The sequence below is a fragment of the Denticeps clupeoides genome, chromosome 4 (genome assembly GCF_900700375.1).
Source record: "Denticeps clupeoides chromosome 4, fDenClu1.1, whole genome shotgun sequence".
Lineage (NCBI taxonomy): Eukaryota > Metazoa > Chordata > Actinopteri > Clupeiformes > Denticipitidae > Denticeps > Denticeps clupeoides.
This window is the reverse complement of record NC_041710.1, coordinates 14054406-14072707: the sequence shown is the minus strand read 5'-3', so window position 1 is coordinate 14072707 and position 18302 is coordinate 14054406. Positions and strand designations below refer to the sequence as shown.

At 41.2% G+C, this 18302-nt stretch overlaps 1 protein-coding gene across 1 annotated transcript; it reads left to right on the top strand.

Annotated features, from left to right (window-relative positions):
- The first annotated feature begins 730 nt into the window (after positions 1-730).
- On the top strand, positions 731-18175 carry slc25a36a (solute carrier family 25 member 36a). Its single transcript, XM_028977208.1, has 7 exons — positions 731-1202; positions 4297-4461; positions 5647-5724; positions 9290-9390; positions 13402-13468; positions 13579-13868; positions 15095-18175. The coding sequence occupies exons 1-7, from the start codon at positions 1162-1164 to the stop codon at positions 15286-15288; spliced, it is 936 nt and encodes a 311-aa protein (XP_028833041.1). The 5' UTR covers positions 731-1161; the 3' UTR covers positions 15289-18175.
- The last annotated feature ends 127 nt before the right edge of the window (positions 18176-18302 follow it).

Genomic DNA, 18302 nt, shown 5'->3' with positions numbered 1-18302 from the left:
GTTTTTCATGAGAAATCATCCTTCAGCTGGTCCGGTAAAAAAGGACGAGTTCGAAAATGAGCATTCACTGTTAACCACGTCAGGTAAATGTGCTGAACTCATGGACTGAAGCCAGTTGTTGCCCAACATGTTTTTGTCAATGACTGTTTTCATGCTACATTCAAATGTCTATAACTATAACATGCTAGAGAGTATACAGATTTTATGGTCTAAAACTGTTTTTAAATGCACTTTAACTTTAATCTGTATTTATAGCGATCTGCTGCAATAACAATGTGGTCACAGTTATGGCGTTTTACATAAAATGTTCAGTTTTTGAATAGGGCCTTTTCTGAATATTTCATAACATGAGAGTTAGGCAGTGTTTTAAATGCAAGCACCTGAATATGCAAAATAATACAGGCCGTGGAAACAGTGAAAGACCATCAAACCATGGAATACTGTCTGTAGAGAATGTGCAATAAAGACTGAAAACAGGGCAAATTTTACACATTTCTTTCAAGCCAATACGTATTTTTTCCCGCTCGTGACCAACATATAATGGTCGCGCAATTTAAGTGGGGTCGCTGCATTTTATCTGCATGGCGCAGACGCGCCAACATTCCAATTCATCAATGCGTGATCATGTGAAAGCGGCATGATCGGGCGGGGACGACGTGACGTCGGCGCGCCGTCGGCCAATGGCGGGCTGTGTTTTCGGGCTCGCGTCTCCACTGTAAATACGGACCTCGCCGACTGCTTCATTTTGCACAGCAGCAGCCTGCGGAGCGGCGGGATCGTAACAGAGGGGCACTCTGGGATTTTCAAGCGCGGCGACAAACCGCTTGAGCTGTCCCCTCTCGTGGCTGGGATGGTGACATTTGCAGGTTCGCGTAGGGGACACGTTTCTGGCCGAGAAAAAGGACAGAAATTACAACATTAGGGACGACGGTAGCTTGGTAGTTAGCTATTAGCTAGCAAGCTAGCTAGCGACTAGCCAAAACACGAGTAGCCCCTTTTTTACCCATCAGCCACCAAGCGGGCGTTCACACGACGGCCCCGGCTGCTTACTAAGGCCACCTTCTTCTGTTTAAACGTGAGATCGGGCCGTACAGTGAGTGTCGCGCTCCGTGTCCCCCCTCGCTGCCGCAGCCTGAGCCCGAGCCCAGAGAATGCGACAGGATGAGTCAGAGGGACACCCTGGTTCATCTGTTCGCCGGAGGGTGAGTATGACCTCCTCGCCCACACCTGTCAGCGGTCACTGCTACGCGTCCTGTCGGGAGTGAATGGAATGTTCTTGCCCTTCCTCGCGGCGTGTGACCGCTAGCGGACGCTGGTGAAAGTCCCGTGACCCCCTTTTAGTCGCTACGATTCGATGTTCTCGGCGCGCCAGCTTCACCGCTGCCGCACGCTTGGTTGTTGATGGTGACGCAACGTTATTTTTTACACTTTTTATATCGAGCGCAGAGGTCGGCCGCTGTCCACGCACGCTAAAAACGCGCTGTCACTGCGCGTGGAAAAGTCGCGTGCGCCGCCCGAGTGGGCTTTTTTTTTTTTTCTTTCTGTGAACGCGACTTCGCGCAAACTTATCGCTGTATTGATTTGGCATGTCTGATCGTTGGAGGTTTACTGATCTATCAGCGTAGATCCGCCTCCCTCAGGACGTTGTCGGGTCAAATCCACACCGAAAGCCCTTTTCAAGGCTAGACGATGCATCTGACGTGCTCATATGCATATAACTTGGTGCAATAGTAACTTCCAGTCCACATCAAAAAAAAAAGTTTCATTTAAGTTGTCTCAAGCATGTTGTTAATAAGCCAGATGGAGCTTTTGTTGTTATGCTCTCATATAACATTACAGCAAATCGCCATGGGAAATAATCTGATCATGTGGGGATCCTGTGGCATGTTACTTGTTTGCCTTTAGGAATTTTAACAAGTGTAGCATTGCAAAGATGTCATGGCAATAGCCCTGAGTACTTGTCACGAGAGCTAAATAATCGTGTAGCACTCAAGCATTCACATTTGTCTATTTTTTTTGGAGGATTTGTTTTTCTGAAATTGGTCCATTTTCATTTCAATGTCAAGGCAGCTAACATGCTTTTTCCTTAAATAAAATAAGCACCACCAGCAAAGCTTCCAGATTAACCGATATGTTTCTAATTTAGACCATTGCGTCATAGCCAGCATTACAACGACCCTTGTAGAGATGAAGGGTCTTCATATTTTTATTCGTGTTGATTACCTCTGGGCCAGTTTAAAACAACGAGTAAGTTATCTGTCCCGTTTTTTTAATATCTTGCAGGCTTCTTATTTCCACGGTCGGGTTGTTTTTGCTTGTGACATTGCTGACCTGTGTGCTCACAGCACCGGCACTTTTACGTCTCCTGTGAAGTCTGGTAATGATTGTCTGACGGACTCCATTTTAGGTACACATGAGTGGTCGCTGCATTTTCCACTAGATTCTTACTGAAGTGGTTCTTACCTGTTCAGGCAAAAACCTCCAGATGAGCCATTAGCGGCGCCCATAACAGTTAGCATTCACTAATTTAATTAAAACCGCAAGATAAAGCGTTACGCAGTGTACTTTGCGTTACGCTGAAATGGGTTGGGATTGTTTTGTTTGCGTGTAGAGAGCTGCACATGCTTCCTGCCTGCTGAGTTGAGAGTTGGCGCCACCCCAGCGGTTACTACCAGCCCCCATATCTGGGCCAAAGTTCACCAATGCTAGTATGTGGGACAGGCTTTCGAACACCACCATATAAATAGGCGTCTTGGAAAGAAGGTTGCGCAGCATGACTGTCACTCGTAGCATGAGCACGGAAAAGCTGTACGACAGAACAGCCTTCACCTGTTGGTGTCTCTTTAATAACAGGACTGCCGGGGCTGCTGGAAAGCTTTGCCTGTGCTCTGTGATGTAAATTGGAACAAATGGTTTGCCTTTTTCAGGTTTCGTATGGTCATTAAAAACTTTGAAAAGTCATGGAATTTGAAGAGACATATGAAGAAACATATATAGTTATAGGAAAGTCATTGAAATCTGTTTGACACATGAATGTATAACGTAGTACGTAGTTCCCATAAGACCGTGCAATAATAATTTCTACATTTACTACTAGAACGTTTAAAACTAGCACAGGTCTATAGTATCTTTGATAGTTTTACATGCCGTATGATGTCACGTGGTACTGCGTGCGTTGCTTCCATATTCCAGCACCTCCGTAGCCATAGTGTCTCCTTTTAAAGGTCATGTAAATTACAGTTAACCATCTACGCTGGAACATGATTGGTCCCATTTTACTCGGGCCTGCTCGAACTTGAAATACTGTTGTTTAAGTTAAGCTTTTCAGACTTGACATGAATTTAGTTTAACAATATTTTGGTCAATTAGATTTTTTGGGTGAATTTCAGAAAACATTTGGTCAGGAAAAATTGCCTTGGAGTAATTTGAGAAGTTATGGAAATTCTTTTGTAAGAATGTGTAAGAACCCTGCGTTTTTTGCACACGAACCAGGGTTACCTCCTTTTTTCATGTTTGTTGGTGGATTAGGAAACTGTGTCAAGGTGAGGAGGTATTTGTGTATTTGCGGCAGGATGTAGTTTTATTTACAGTACTCTATGGCAGAGTGGCACTGTTCAAACTGCCCCAAGGGTATCATATTTGCTGAAACACAGTGATTTCAATAATTTCAATAAACTTGACCTATATTCCAGAAGTAATGCTAAATTAAACTATTAAATATGCATATCACTATGTGCACCATGTACCTAATTAGTTATTGATTATGCTTATTGACGCAACTCAGTGTTTCCCGTTCCAGCTTTTAGGGACTAATTTAGGTTTTCGTTTCAGCTCACATGATTCACCTCATCCAGTAACTATCAAGCCTTCCATTAGAAAGTGAAGTGATTGTCATTGTCATTGTGCAACACTGCTGCACAGCACACGGTGAACGCAACTAAATGTGTTCTTTGCACTTAACCATCACCTTTAGTGAGCAGTGAGCAGCAATGAAAGGCGCCCAGGGAGCAGTGTGGGGGGGGGGGGGGGGGGGGGGGGGGGGGGGGGGGTTACTTTGCTCAGTGGCTTCTTGGCGTTTTGGGATTCGAACTCACAACCTTCCAATTATGGGTCCGCTTCCTTACCTGTGAGGCCACCACTGCCCTGAGGGTAGGGGTCAGGGTCTGGGATGCTGCACAACTTAAGTCCTTAAACTGTGTTGGACAGTGGGTCATAACTGTAACATAATTTATCAACTTATGCACTTTTATGCACTTTTTTTAAAATAACTCTTCCTGTTTCTTTCCCTCTCTTTAGCTGTGGGGGCACAGTGGGTGCCATCCTGACGTGCCCCTTGGAGGTGGTGAAGACCAGGCTTCAGTCTTCCTCCATTACATTCTACGTTTCGGAGGTGCAGCTTAGCACTGTTAATGGGGCCAGTGTGGCCCGCATGTCCCCTCCTGGCCCCCTGCATTGTCTCAAGTGAGTTAAAAATCATGGATTAGGGCAGTATTAACCTAAATCTTAATTTACCATTCAAAAACATTAAGGTGTTACCATAAACATAAATACATGTTATTGCATTTTAATCTGCATTTGAAGCTAAGACAAATTTGAATTTGAAGCATGACATCAGCCTGTTTGTTTGTGAATGTGTCCTACAGTAGAGTACCAGCTAGACCAAAAACCATATCTTTGGGATTCCAAATAAATTTAGCTTTTAACAGTTGTCCCACTGATTTACCGCTGTAGTCTGTTTTAGAAATAGATTTGTGAATTTTGTAAAGCAAATGGACTGCCTAAAATTGTTTTCCTAAAAAGTCACTACTACTGCCAGAGGTTTGCAAAGACCTGAATCACCACAGCCTGCAACAGTAGCTCCTGTGTTACTAATGTAATATTGCTCTGATTGGTCCACTCACTCACCTCCCTCTTTCAGTGTTCATTCCACATTCTCATAGAATCTACTTGAGCATTTTAGTCATACAGACTCAGAGACATCGCGGAAGATTAAAATTTACATTACTTCTGTACCATATGTGTCTAAAACATGACTTTAGTAGAAATATGTAACATCACAAGAGGAAAATAAGGTTGCCTCCCATAATTATAACTAATATCAAATGATAGACAATGTGTCCTCCCCTTCTAGTTTTGTGCCTGAGGCCTTTAAAGGAAGGCATTTTATGAGGTTTGGACCTGCTCTGTGTAGGTTCCTTTCTTGGCCTTAAAGAGACTTCCTTGTTAGACTAGGCCAGTGAACCCTCCAGAGAACCCTCCAGCAAACACAACCAATGCAAAAGTGGGTCAGCTGTAAAAGCGTTAAGGGAGTGGTGGTGAGGATTCAGATTCATATTTTGCCTTGACGGTGCTTTTAAAAAAAGGAGGGGTGATCTGGATAGATGAGAGAGCAGGAATTCTGCTGGGGTTGTTCGGGTAGAGAACTCCAAAAACCGCACCCTTCTGTGAATGTCGAGCTGCTGCGGCAGAAATTTACAGGCCCTGTTTTTGCTTAGTCATTCCGGTCGAATTGGACAAATAAAGAAAAATAAATATGATAATCTCTGAATTATTATAGCATAGCTTACTTCCTGTTCATTGAAGTTGCTAGTTTCTTTATCTTTTTGTCGCTAATGGCTCATCTTTATCTTTTTTTTTTTTTTGCAGGTTAATACTAGAGAAAGAAGGACCTCGTTCCCTCTTTCGAGGTCTTGGGCCTAATCTTGTTGGCGTGGCTCCTTCCAGGTACACTCATTTTTTTCTTCTCCTGTCTCTCATGTACACTATTTTGTTTCACCTTTTTTTTTAATCCATTTAATACGGTTTGTTTGTGGCTATATTTTCATCACATTTTTGTTCATGGATTCCCATTCATGCATAAAGCCTTGTCTTAGAGTTAAAACTACAGCATTCCCTCCAGTCTGTGTGAATGTATATAGTTCATTTTTCAAAAACTAAAAAAAAGTTCAGATATTATAGGCTACAACCATGCAAAATCCTATAGGGATTTTTTTTTTATAAATAGGTATTTTGCCATGTATTGGAATATTCCATAACTGAGCCATAATCCTCAACTCCTGTAATCTTTTCTTTCCCCTTTCTACTCTGTGTTTGTGTTTTCGTGGAAGAGGATTATTCCAATACCTACAGTCATGTGAAAAAGTTTGGTAACCCCTCTCAGTTTTCTGTCGCTATGACAGATTTCCATTAGCTGAGTGTCACTGTGCTCTGGATTCCATCATTTTTTATGGGATGCATGCCTGAAGATTGTGCTGCACCCACCAGAGCAGCCAGCAGCACTCAAAGTAGCGTGTGATGTGGCCAGTGGCGATGCAAAGCTAAACCCCTGACTCTGCAGACTCTGCTGTTGAACTTTGACCTCTGCACGTTGTGACATTAATGCGCAGCCAATAGAAACAAAACATCGAACTAAAGGTTGATTATAGTAATGTAATTGTCGTAATGTCGAAAAATGTCGGAATGTAGAAAGAGCATCAATAATGAGGTATAGTTATAAAACACATTATGCGGTAGAACTGTGAGGGTGGTGCTCAGTAATGTCGTTAACCACACCTTCTTTTTGAGCCCACGGCACAGAGCATGGGGTTTAAAAAAAGAAATAAATAATGTGATTTTCACCACAAACCATAAGTGGTATGTCTTTGATTTTCATGTGGGTACTGGGGGGAGGGGGGTTCCAAACAAAACATTTGCTGGTTTGAATGAAAGTATCTGATCAGTACAGATTACTTTGAACAACATTGAACTTCATAGACAGGTCTGTACAGTCATGAGAAAAGGTATTTAGGGTGGCCAATTGCAAGCTTCTTTTTGACTTTCATCTGAAGAGTGACAGCAATGCAATCCTGAAAGCACTTCACAAAAGATCTGAAAACAATGATTGTTCAGGATCATGGTTTACATGTAGGCTAGAAAATGTGGTCTCAGAGGTTTTAGCTGTTAGGAATGTAGTCAGAGTACAGAAGACAGCAGGCGGAGTTGCTGTTAAGCCTAGGTCTGGCAGGCCAAGACAAATGCCGGAGCAGAATGTAAGGATTGTGAGAATTGTTAAAGACGAGACAAAATAAAGTTATTCAGTCATAAATTAAAGTGCTTTGCATTGCATCATTGCATTCCTAGAAAAACACTACTAGGTTCCATCATGTTTTGGGGCAGTGTGGCTAGTTCATTGTTGAAGTTACACATTGGTTGGATATTCCAACAATGGCCCTCAGAGTCTCCTGACTTGAATATCATTGAAAAGCTATGTGTGGTGTCCAAAGTCTTGGTGTTCAGGATTTCTGATGAAATTTATGAACAAAGATAAAAAAATACAAATTTGGTGTGTTCAAATTTTTACCCAAATAAAAATCACCAACGTTAAGACAATGTTATATATGACTGTAAATTAACTTCTTTGTTCCGTTCCATGTCCAGCTGTTCTGTCCTCGTGACACGGGCCATTACATAAAATGTGCCCTGAACTCTGCAGTGGAGAGGCGCATGCTCACTGACACACACACCGCATTTCTGGCTGGATTTGCATGTGTTTCAGATCTAATTAGTTGTAGAGAAATATGCAGATTCATGCACATATTATTAATCCTTGATTTGTTACATGTCTTGTGTGTCATCATTCATTGAGACATTAAAAATAAACCCCTCTTCTGGCCTGATGCAGTCAGACTGGTGGAAGCCTGACAGATGTGTTTTCTGGTCTGCCCTGTGAAGTGCTCTGATTGGCTCAGCACAGGCTGTGCGAGGGCTTCCAGGAGTAGATAGCTACTGGGCACTTAGGGACTCTGCCATCACGTCAGTCCCCCGGTCATCTCATATGGAAATGTAGCAGGGTCTGCTGGGCTTTTGGCAGCTTCAGCACCATAGTAGATTCTGTCTGAATAATCACAAATTAACACCAAGTCTTATGTAATGTAGCAAAATGGATAGTGTGACATACGACATATGGGAGATTAAACCTAGCAGCAGCAGTGTAATCCTGTTTCTTCTCCTTTTTTTTTTTTTATTAATTCCTTCTATGTTGGAGTAAATCCTTACATAAACCTGCATGATATGATAGTGTTCACTGAATTTACCATTCACCTGGGCATAATGTACACTTGCTGTGTAGCCATAACAGGCGTTAATGGTTTCTTTTTAAAATCATAATTTGTTTAAATGATAATGATAACCTGCTGAGTGTGCGTTAATGTCAGTGGGTCCATTGTAAGCTTGTCACGATACTGAAATGATGACATTACTGAAATGAAGCAATACTGATAACTAGATAACAATTGAATGAATAAATACATTAAAGAAATATATTTTAAATTAGCCAAGCCAAAAAAAAAAAAGTATATGTATGTTGAGCAAATATATGTGCGTTGATCAATTAGAGCTGTAAACAAGCCTGAAAAGTTAGGCCCAGCCGAGCTCAACAGAATCAGATCAGCTTTTTAAAAGCCCAGCTTTCTTTGCGCATGCTATAAGCGCTATACTCCATTTCACCTGCTCAACATTTTTGCATCTTCCTCGCAACAATTCAACTGAATTTACAACATGCAAAACACTTTTGCCAATCACCAAAAGACATTTACGAGCAGCAAAGCATACAGAAACGATAGGTTTTATAGACTGGAAGTTCGTGTTTGCTGACTGAACGTTTACCGCGTGACTCCAACCCGAAATGCTTCCAGACAGTGCTCTCGCTTTACATTTTATAGCAAGCTTGGTGTGTCTCTCATGTAAACACAGGTTTCTTTAGGTAGCCAGGGGAGAGTTCTAGAGAATCTATTTTTGAAAACCCTAGTGCATAGTGTACTGTACATGAGTCTGTACACTTTGTTCTTAGTTAACCTGGTTGTGACTGGCTGGTGTAAAACTTCTTTGGCATTCTCTATTAGTCCTGGACTGGTCTTAATCCATGAATGGGGAAACTGACCCTTGAGTCATAATAATTTATTTAGATGTTAAAAATGAACTATGCTTGCATTTAAGCAATGTATTAAAGCATGGGCATATTCATGCTGTCTAATCTGTCTAAACATACTTTCAAATAAATACAGTATATTTTTACCCTTTAGTATTGGATACAAATGAATTATGTTCTCTGTATAGCAGCATGCTAGTCAACTCGTGTATCTTGGGCAGTGGTGGCCGCCAAGGTGCCACTGAGCAAAGTACCCTTCCCACACACTGCTCCCCGGGCTATTACAGTTTTATTTTTACTGGTTCTGTTTTCCATTTCCTCTGCTTTTACAGTTGATTACACAAATAGTTCAACTACTCCATTCCTTTTCTCTTGTCTTCGCAGAGCGATATATTTCGGAGCCTATTCTACTGCTAAAGAGAAATTGAATACTGTTTTTGAGCCTGACTCAACCCAGGTCCACATGGTGTCTGCAGGATTAGCAGGTAAGAGAAGAGCTGCCAACTGGCTCCCACCTCCACATTTATGTGGATTTAGATGCATCCTTTCTTAGTGAGGATACATTCCTGCTTTTGTGTTGTATTTAACAAAATGCTTAAGAAGAGTGTGCAAACTTTACTGTCTTTACCACTAAAACCCAACACTTGAAGTGGATGTAATATCTCAGAAACTCGTATTTTCCTCGTTAAAATGTAGGCTTAAGTAACCTGACCATAAACTGGTCTCTTTTTTTTTAAACAGTTAAATTATCCAGTCTGTGGTTGATTGGATGGTTTTTGTTGTTTCAGGGTAAGATTTTTTTGTTTGTTCTTTACAGATCTTGCAGTATTGATTTGGGCACGGTTAGCCAAGGACATTTGTGTTCAGCCTTAAGTTATTTTATCTGTCTTTTATTTCTTTTTGTGTGTGTGTGTGTGTGTGGGGATATCTCTTAGCAGGGGTTTAGTGTTGGTAGAATGAAAGCTACAGCACCTGGTTTGTCCGAAAGCACAATTGTAGACTTTAAGGATGTTTATATTGCATCAGTTAATTAGTTTTTATTTTAATAGATTGGGCTCAAAATGCCAATTATTAAAAAATACTTACATTTTATAACATTTAATTAACAGATTTTCCAGAATTTTCTCATTTTTTATTTTTTTTAAGCATACATCAACAATAAATCCTAAAAGTTTGGATTGTGCTTTCTATTTTTCTTTTCTTTCCTTTTTCCCCCCCTACCTTTTATTTTTGAGGGCTGGAGAACATAGCTCATTACATACCAGTGTGCAACTAAAAAGTCTGGCTTCACACACTGTCTGTGCTGTGTGTAGTTGAGGACTCTTTAACATGTAGGGCGCGGTGAGCGGCGGTCCTCGCGACTGGCGCAGGCGGAATCCGCGGACGCCTCAGGTAGTCACTTCTCTTCTCACTGGTATGGCCATGCCTCTCCTAATCATAATGATGATTATGATGATTATATTAATGATAATGGTAATAACAGTAATAACAATGCTCATAACCTTGATGTCTTTTGTTGAACACAATTTTAGTACATTTGAAGGCTTGCAGCATTTTTTACTTCCTACTTGTCTCTTAATCTTCCTGTTATTGTACAGTCTTGACACTTTGGTCCTAACCAGCCTGTCACTCCTGTAAAGGTAATTCAGTGGCCAGAAAATGAGAAATACACATGCACCATCTTATTTTTAAATAGCCAGTTATGGGAAATGCTAACCTTGTCATTATCTCAAATCATTAAATGGAAGTCTTCCTTTTCTGTGCAAATGTCAACAGCTCATACAAGCCTCTGATAATTTGTGTATTTTAGACTACGGCATAATCACAGGCTTAGCAGAAGGTCAGAGATGAAGAAAGAAAAAACTCTCGCACGTACGCACCCTTACACACATACACAAATACGCATATGTGTTCCTCACATAGCATGTCTGTGTGTTTTTATATATGATCTTTACATCCTATAACTGCCCTTGATGTGCCATAAGGCTCGTAGATCTTAGCAGTGGAAAACCTGCCACTCTAGTATCTCAGGCTTCCGTCAGTTGGGTATCCCTTTTCACCCATTCTACTAATCATGTCTTCTGGCCTGCTGCTTTGATTGACACTTCTCCTTGCAGAGCTTATAGATGTAATCTCCATTCATCATCTGGACAGGGGTTGGTATGCTGCTCAGAAAATGTAGGTCAGGCTGCTGCAGTGCTTTACGTGGTGTAGTGGTGTAACTGCATTTGAGTGAATTGGTGCATACTGAAGGCCCCTCACTCTGCCTCCTTACCAGCATGCAGTTGCATAACTACCATGACTTTCATATGAAGGCCGTTCATTTAACAATGGCGCTTCTGACTTGACCGGTGAGGACAAGTGGCCTGCAAGGAATTAAATTCTAAATAATTGTGGAAAAAATATATTCACAGATGTAACATACCATATGTAACAAAATGTATTTGTTTAAATCCCAGAACCAGTGTCTATAAATATGAATATTACACAGATGTAATGCATACACTTCAGTCATTTATTAATTATAATCAAGTTGAAATTGACGTTCACCGCAAGCACTTTTCAGAGCACTTGATCTGATTATCTGTTGTGTTTAGGCTAAATAAGGACTTTGATGAACTGATTGACCTGTCGCTAAATACGTGATATGATTTGTTGACAAGGTTAGCATTTGACCTTTTACTCTTGCACTGCTTAACCTTGTTTTTTCTCTATTATGATTTGGTGAAGACTTTGTCCGCTGCTTGTTGTTTAATCCACCCCTACTGTGTGTAGGCATAATACAACTCAGATAATGGTGAAGATAAGACTGGTATTTACTGCTCTTGTAGCATCAATTTGATTTTTATGTTACCAGTTTGATGAGAGATTAAAAAGCCTGGGTTCTTTCTCTTCTCCTCTGTCACCTGCTTATAAATGTAACTAGCTCCGTAAGCTAAATCACAGGTCTTCTTCTGTTCATTTGTTCCAGAAAAAGGATCATGGGATTGATGGGGGAGGTTTTGTGGGAGGGGGTGGTTTAGATTGGTTGATTGCTGTTGATTGGCATACAGTGAAGGATTATGGGGGGGAAACGGGAGGATGGCAGTATTCCAACCCCGCAACGGTCTTGTGTGTTAAAGTGTGTTTCTTTTAAAGCGAAGAATTGAAAAAAAAAATACAAAAAAAAAACTGGAGGGGGGGCTGCTGCTGCTTGTGACTATGGTACAGACAAGCCTGTGTCTATTTTAGGGGCTATACTGTAGTTGGCAGCCCTGCGGGGGGCCTGTGAGGCAACCAATGTCTGCAGGCTTCTAACTGCAGCTCTGAGGAGTAGCTTTGTCCCCTTCCCCTGTGAGTACTCGCCAGAGACACTCTTCTTCCTCTCTTGTCGTACAGATCTCTCATCTCTTTCACCCCCCAGTCGCCTCCTAGGCCTCTCTTACCTTCTCTTAGACATCCTCTCTAGGTCCACAGACACATGTATCTCTCCTTTTTGTTTGTTTGTTTTTATTTTTGTATGATGTACATTTAATAGCACAGAATGCAAGCACATTGTACAGTGTATTGATATATATATGAATTTTAATGGCTAATAACCATTGTGTTTTGCATATACTTGTTTTAAAGGGAGGGGGGGTGTTATTTTGGAGGGTGGGAGTTAAAAAACTTCACTGTACCACCTGTACAAATGCACGAACAATAACATTGACACTTAGTGCACGTTTAAGAATATGAACATTTTACACTGTTAACTCCACATGATTTGCACAAGACAACCAACAATATTCCATGTGTTGTACACGTATGTAATTTACCTCATCTGCTGGCACAATGTCTGGATTACTGTGCTGTATGGCTGCAGCATCAGTTAAAGGCCCAATACTAACATTTATGGGTTGGTGCTCAGGTGAAGGTCTCGCTTCACCCAGCATAACTTGCCAAGCACCCACTTACATTGATTCACATGTTCGTGTTCGTCAGTTCATGTTATGTTTGTCAGTTCATGAAGTAGTCTTAATTCAAAAGATGCCATTAGAGACATGCTATTGTTGCTTATAGAAGTGCAGCTGTTGTAAAGCCGCTAGTAGGGTATCTATTTCAGATCCGGTGACTAGCTACAGGACCACTTCTCTTGCATGTGCTTATGGCTGTGACCCAGGTCCTTTGACGCAGTGGAAAATCACTCTCAAGCTTTGTTCTTACTCGATACTATCAGTAATTATGACCAGGGAGCATTCCTGGGCAGAACGCTAAGCCGGCGGTAATCAGGCCTTCCTCAGTTGTTCCAGGCCTTTCCCTGCCCAGGAGATAAGGGGAGTGTTATTTACCTAGTGCTTAACAAAATAGGCCATTAAACACATGTCAGAGGAGTCAACAAGTGGCCCTGCCAACATGGAGGTTGCTTACTGCGTTAGTGTAAAGGGAGAGGCCTAGGCCTGCAGAATATTTGTGCCTGTGTTGATACATGCAGACTTTCTTTTTCCTCTTCTGAACATGCCTTCTCCTTTCCACAGGCTTTACTGCAATCACAGCGACCAATCCTATCTGGCTTATAAAGACACGCTTGCAGCTGGATGCCAGGTTGGTCACTGGACATGGTACAGGAAGCACGTTTTACAAGTTTATTGTTTCAAAACACCATTTTTAATGTGTGTGTGTGTGTGTGTGTGTGTGTGTGTGTGTGTTTACAGGAACCGTGGGGAGCGTCGTATGAGCGCGTTTGACTGCATTCGGCGGGTGTACCAGTCAGATGGTATTCGAGGTTTCTACAGAGGCATGTCTGCCTCTTATGCTGGCATCTCAGAAACAGTCATCCATTTTGTAATTTATGAAAGCATCAAACGAAAGCTGTTAGAGTCCAAAGCCAGTGCCAACATGGACGACGAGGACGAGTCGGTGAAGGATGCCTCCGACTTTGTTGGGATGATGCTGGCCGCTGCCACCTCTAAAACTTGCGCCACTTCCATTGCCTATCCCCATGGTGAGCCCGACAGAACCTCATTATGTTAAAATTAACACATCATGTACCCAAACATTGCATGTGAATATTTTGGTCACAGGTTTTGAATTGCGCTGTAAAGATTTGTCCCCTGTAACAAGACTCACATCAATTATCAATGTGTTGATCTTTCAAAATCATCAGAAAAAGCTTTCATCTTGATTCTGCGGCCTTTCTTAAAACTGAATAATGATTGATGGTGCCAGTTTTCATTATCTTTTAAAATGTTACTCATTATGATTATTACTGATGAGCTAACACACCAGTCTTTGACCCCACCCACCCCCTTTCACAAAGGCATTTTAAGGGCCAGCAACGCTTTTCTGTTCTATTGCCAAAAACCACTTGTGTCAGGGGAGAAGGATTAATATGACCAACAACACCAACTAAAGCTTGTACAACACGGGTATAAACATTAATGTGATGTAGCTCTGCAGTTCATGGAAAAACAAAGCAAACTGGTTTTCAACTTGAACCAACTCCAAACCAGCACTTGCACCTGGTTTGTTATGTAACCAACGGTTCGTTCGGTTTATGGGATTTTCAAGGATTACCGGGGATTTGAAACTGTTTCATATTTCGAAAAATCAGCAAACCTGCTCAGCACTTGCCCAATACACGCTGTTTGGGACACATTAGAATGCACATTAATGTGCAGCAAATTGTGCTTATTCTGGATTTTCAAACACCCAGTCTTCCTTGAAGATTATTATAGTTATTATGTTCATTGTCTGCAACGCATCAGTTATTTCATATAGTCCGACTCTTCAGAGAAAGCATTGCTTTGCTTTCTCTACTTTAATTTATTAGAAAAGACAGCTGATTTTGTCTGCATAGTCCAGTATGCAACCAGAATCATTTGTCTTGTCTGAAAGAAGGAATTGCAAGCAGTGATAATTTAGAAAGAAGGGTGGCTCAGGCACTATTTCTGTTGAAAGAATAATTTCCCCTTGGAATGCATGGGTGCATTTAGCTAATGAATAGAATTTCAGATAATTACTTAATTTGTTCAGTTGGCAGTTTAAGTTTGGGCCAGTAGTGGCCTATTGTTGTAAGGAGGCAGACTTTAAATCCCGAACTGCTAAACCTCTCGCATATATTATTAGGTTGTTAATGATAAGATGATTCAAATAAAATTGATTATTTTCTGCAGATTTACTATTGATGGTTTCACTTCATTTCACTGATGTTTTTGTTTTCCTTCGCAGAGGTGATTCGAACACGACTACGCGAGGAAGGCAGCAAGTACCGCTCCTTCTTCCAGACTCTAAGCATGGTCTTCAGAGAGGAGGGTTACCGTGCACTCTACCGTGGCCTGACCACTCACCTGGTCAGACAGATCCCCAACACAGCCATCATGATGTCCACCTATGAACTGGTTGTCTATTTGCTGAACGGTTAATTCGCCACAGACATGGACAGAGAAAAAAAAAGTGAGAAAGGGAGGGAGCAAGAAAGTAACAGAGACCAAAGGAAATCAGAAGTGGACCAGGAGGACACAACTGTCCCTCATGGCCCCCAGAGGGCACTGTAATCTGAATAGTTGGTTAGGGAGAGAGAGAGAGATAGAGGTGTGGAAGACAAAATTGATGGAGGGGAAAAAAGCGATCGAGGGAGCAGGAAGTTTTGCTGACCCTCCATCAGGAAGCATTTTTTTTTTTTTTTTAAAGAATGGCTTCTACCTGAAACAGCGATAAAGTTACCAGTTTTTGTGTCTGTCCATTGCTCTTCTTTAGATGAACGTAACCACGTGCACAGTCGATGAGGGGAGTGCCTGAACGCATCTGACATGCCATTGTTACTGTAGTATAGAACATGTACGTTAAACAACAGTGAACAGTTTTCCAAAACCAGACATTTCAAAGCAGGAAGAGTAATAACGTCTCACTTTGTCATGGATTTGTTGGTGTGACTGTTTTTACAATTACTTCTTTCTCCTTAAGCATTGAAGTGTTCATGAAAAGCACGCATATTTAATTAGGCTAGCTATCCACTTCTAATGTATTAAATTGAACACGCTAGTTCCCCTTCACTGGTCAGTCGGGCAGAGTGGGAGATCATATGTGGTTCCAGCACTCCCCTCTTTATCTGTCAGGGTCCCCTCGTATAGCTCTGTGTATGAGACTGTCCCTGTTTAACGCACAGCAGACCAAGCCCAAACAATCTGTCATCCTTCACACTCTTCAGATTAAAAAAAAATGTATATGTGTTTTCTGTTTTACGCTGGCTATTCATTTTGGTATGTCTGTCTTGGTTTGTTTTAACAGTGGCTGGCTGGCGTCGGCTCCTGGCGGTGACGCCTGGAGCCGGCTGCACCCCAGTCTCTCTTTTACTGGCTGTGAGACTGGCCAGGAATTTGTTGCTAAAACATCAACAACGCTTCTTTCAAAAGCCACTCGTGGAAAAGTCACTTACTTGAAGTTAGTCACAAAGCCGGGAAGAATAGCACTAAGTGATTTGCTTTCAGACGTCTGTGAGTTTCCCTGTCTGTCTGTTGCTGTGGCAGTGAAGGCCTTGGGGGTGGTTGTAAACAGGGAGGTTTATGTTACGCCTCTAAATGCTGTCCACACTATGTGTCCATCTGCTGCTTCTGTCCAACCCTAACAGTGGCTTTTGACTGATCGTTTATGCACTTTGTTTGGCCTCATAAGGCTCGTGCGTCTCATTTTCATTCTGAACAGTTTTATTTCTTATATTATAAGAGATAGTATTACTGTATTTGCAAGACAAGAGTCTTGCGCAGTAATTCCCACTGAAGATATTGTACAGTTCAGTGTACTTAATTAACTTATAGAGAAGGATATTCCTGTCATATGTAAATATTATATGAGTATGCATATAAAATTCCCCCCATGATCCTAGCCCAGTTCTTAAGATAATGCAGTAGTTTGCCATTACAAATGTATTATTAGAACAGCTGTTTATGACATCTTTTAAAACTATTGCAGTATGTTGTGTTGGTGGGTGTTGGATTTTTATTTTTTTTGTGTGTGTGTGTGCGTGTGTGTGTGTGTGTGAGAGAGAACTTGCTGGCCTTGACCTCCACAATGAACAGAAAGGTTTTCTTATATACTGGATGCATGAACCCTCAGTGTTTTCATCTCAGTGGTATGTTTACATTGCCCTGTTTTTCCTTTTACTCGTTTTCTGTGAAGGAATTCGCATCAACACTCTGGCAAATGCTCATAATTTGGCTTCTGTCCCAAAGTTACATTTTCTACAGGACAACATGTAAAAGCAAAGGTGTCACACCTTCACCGTTCATGTTTACATGTGTGCTGATTTGTCAGTTGGTCCTCCAGAGGAACTGGGATTGTGTGAGAATGTTATCTTCAGGGCTGTTAGGCAGCAGTTCACATTTCAGTGTAGACAGTTACGTTTCTTTCCATTTTCATTCATGTAACTGTGAACATTTGTATTGTTTTTTTTTTTTTTGTTTTTTTCCTCCCCTCCCCAGGATAGGCGTGGTACTTACTACACAATTTGGACAGGTCCTTAGGGTTGTCTGTCTGAACGTTCAATGACCTCCCCTAGCTGCTAACTACGCTCAGTAGTACTGTAAGGGGTACGGATTCTTTTAAGGTTTTATACATTTAATACATGGTATTTGGAAGTTTCTGTTTGTGCAGACTGTGTAATCCAAATTATAATTAAATATTAATGACTAATGAATAACATTGAATGTTTAAAATGTATGCTATTTAACATGATTAATTTGAAACCTTAGAATGAATACTTTCTGAAGAACAGAAATGCTGCATTGAGCAAGGGTCATCGGGCTAACACGGCGTGTTGTATTAAAGAAGACTGAAGTACTTTATCATCACTGAGACTGCATAACAAACTCTGGATGGCTCAGGAGTGGCCATGCACTTGGTTTGCCATAGTTGCACAGTTCAGTCTCAGCCTGTTTGCTAATTCCAACTGTTGTCATATGGCATTACATAAAAAAATATGTGTGTGGTTTACCAAAGTAATGGAAACTTGAGTTATCAACACCTTTCATTGAAGACATGTACAATAAAACAAATCTAATCAGTCCTGGATGGTGGTTCAAAAATTTACATAAGGAGATCATACTTTTATTTTTTTCATGCGTGTGGGTGTGTCAGCGGCATTTCACAACTGTTGAAATGTGGTACTATTACTTTGTAAGGAAATCTGTGTGGCTTCAGTCATTCACTCAAGGTGTTTTTCTTTTTTCTTTTTTACACAGTTAAAATGTGGCCTATTCTTCGCTGGCTGTGTTCTCATACCTCCTTTTGTACAAAATAAATAAATAAAAGGCAGTGCGAGTCCAGTTTTTACTTTCAAACCACGCAATGTAGACAACTTCGTTTCATTCTATCAACTGCAGTGTTGCAGCTTCACCACTTGGTGTCAGTGCTAGTAAGATTTAAAAAGAAAGTCTTAAGC

Excerpts from the sequence above, each read along its gene's own strand:
- slc25a36a (XM_028977208.1), top strand. The coding sequence starts at position 1,162 with ATGAGTCAGAGGGACACCCTGGTTCATCTGTTCGCCGGAGG. Across the intron at positions 1,203-4,296 it reads GTTCATCTGTTCGCCGGAGG|CTGTGGGGGCACAGTGGGTG; the intron begins GTGAGTATGACC and ends CCCTCTCTTTAG. Across the intron at positions 9,391-13,401 it reads GGTGTCTGCAGGATTAGCAG|GCTTTACTGCAATCACAGCG; the intron begins GTAAGAGAAGAG and ends TCCTTTCCACAG.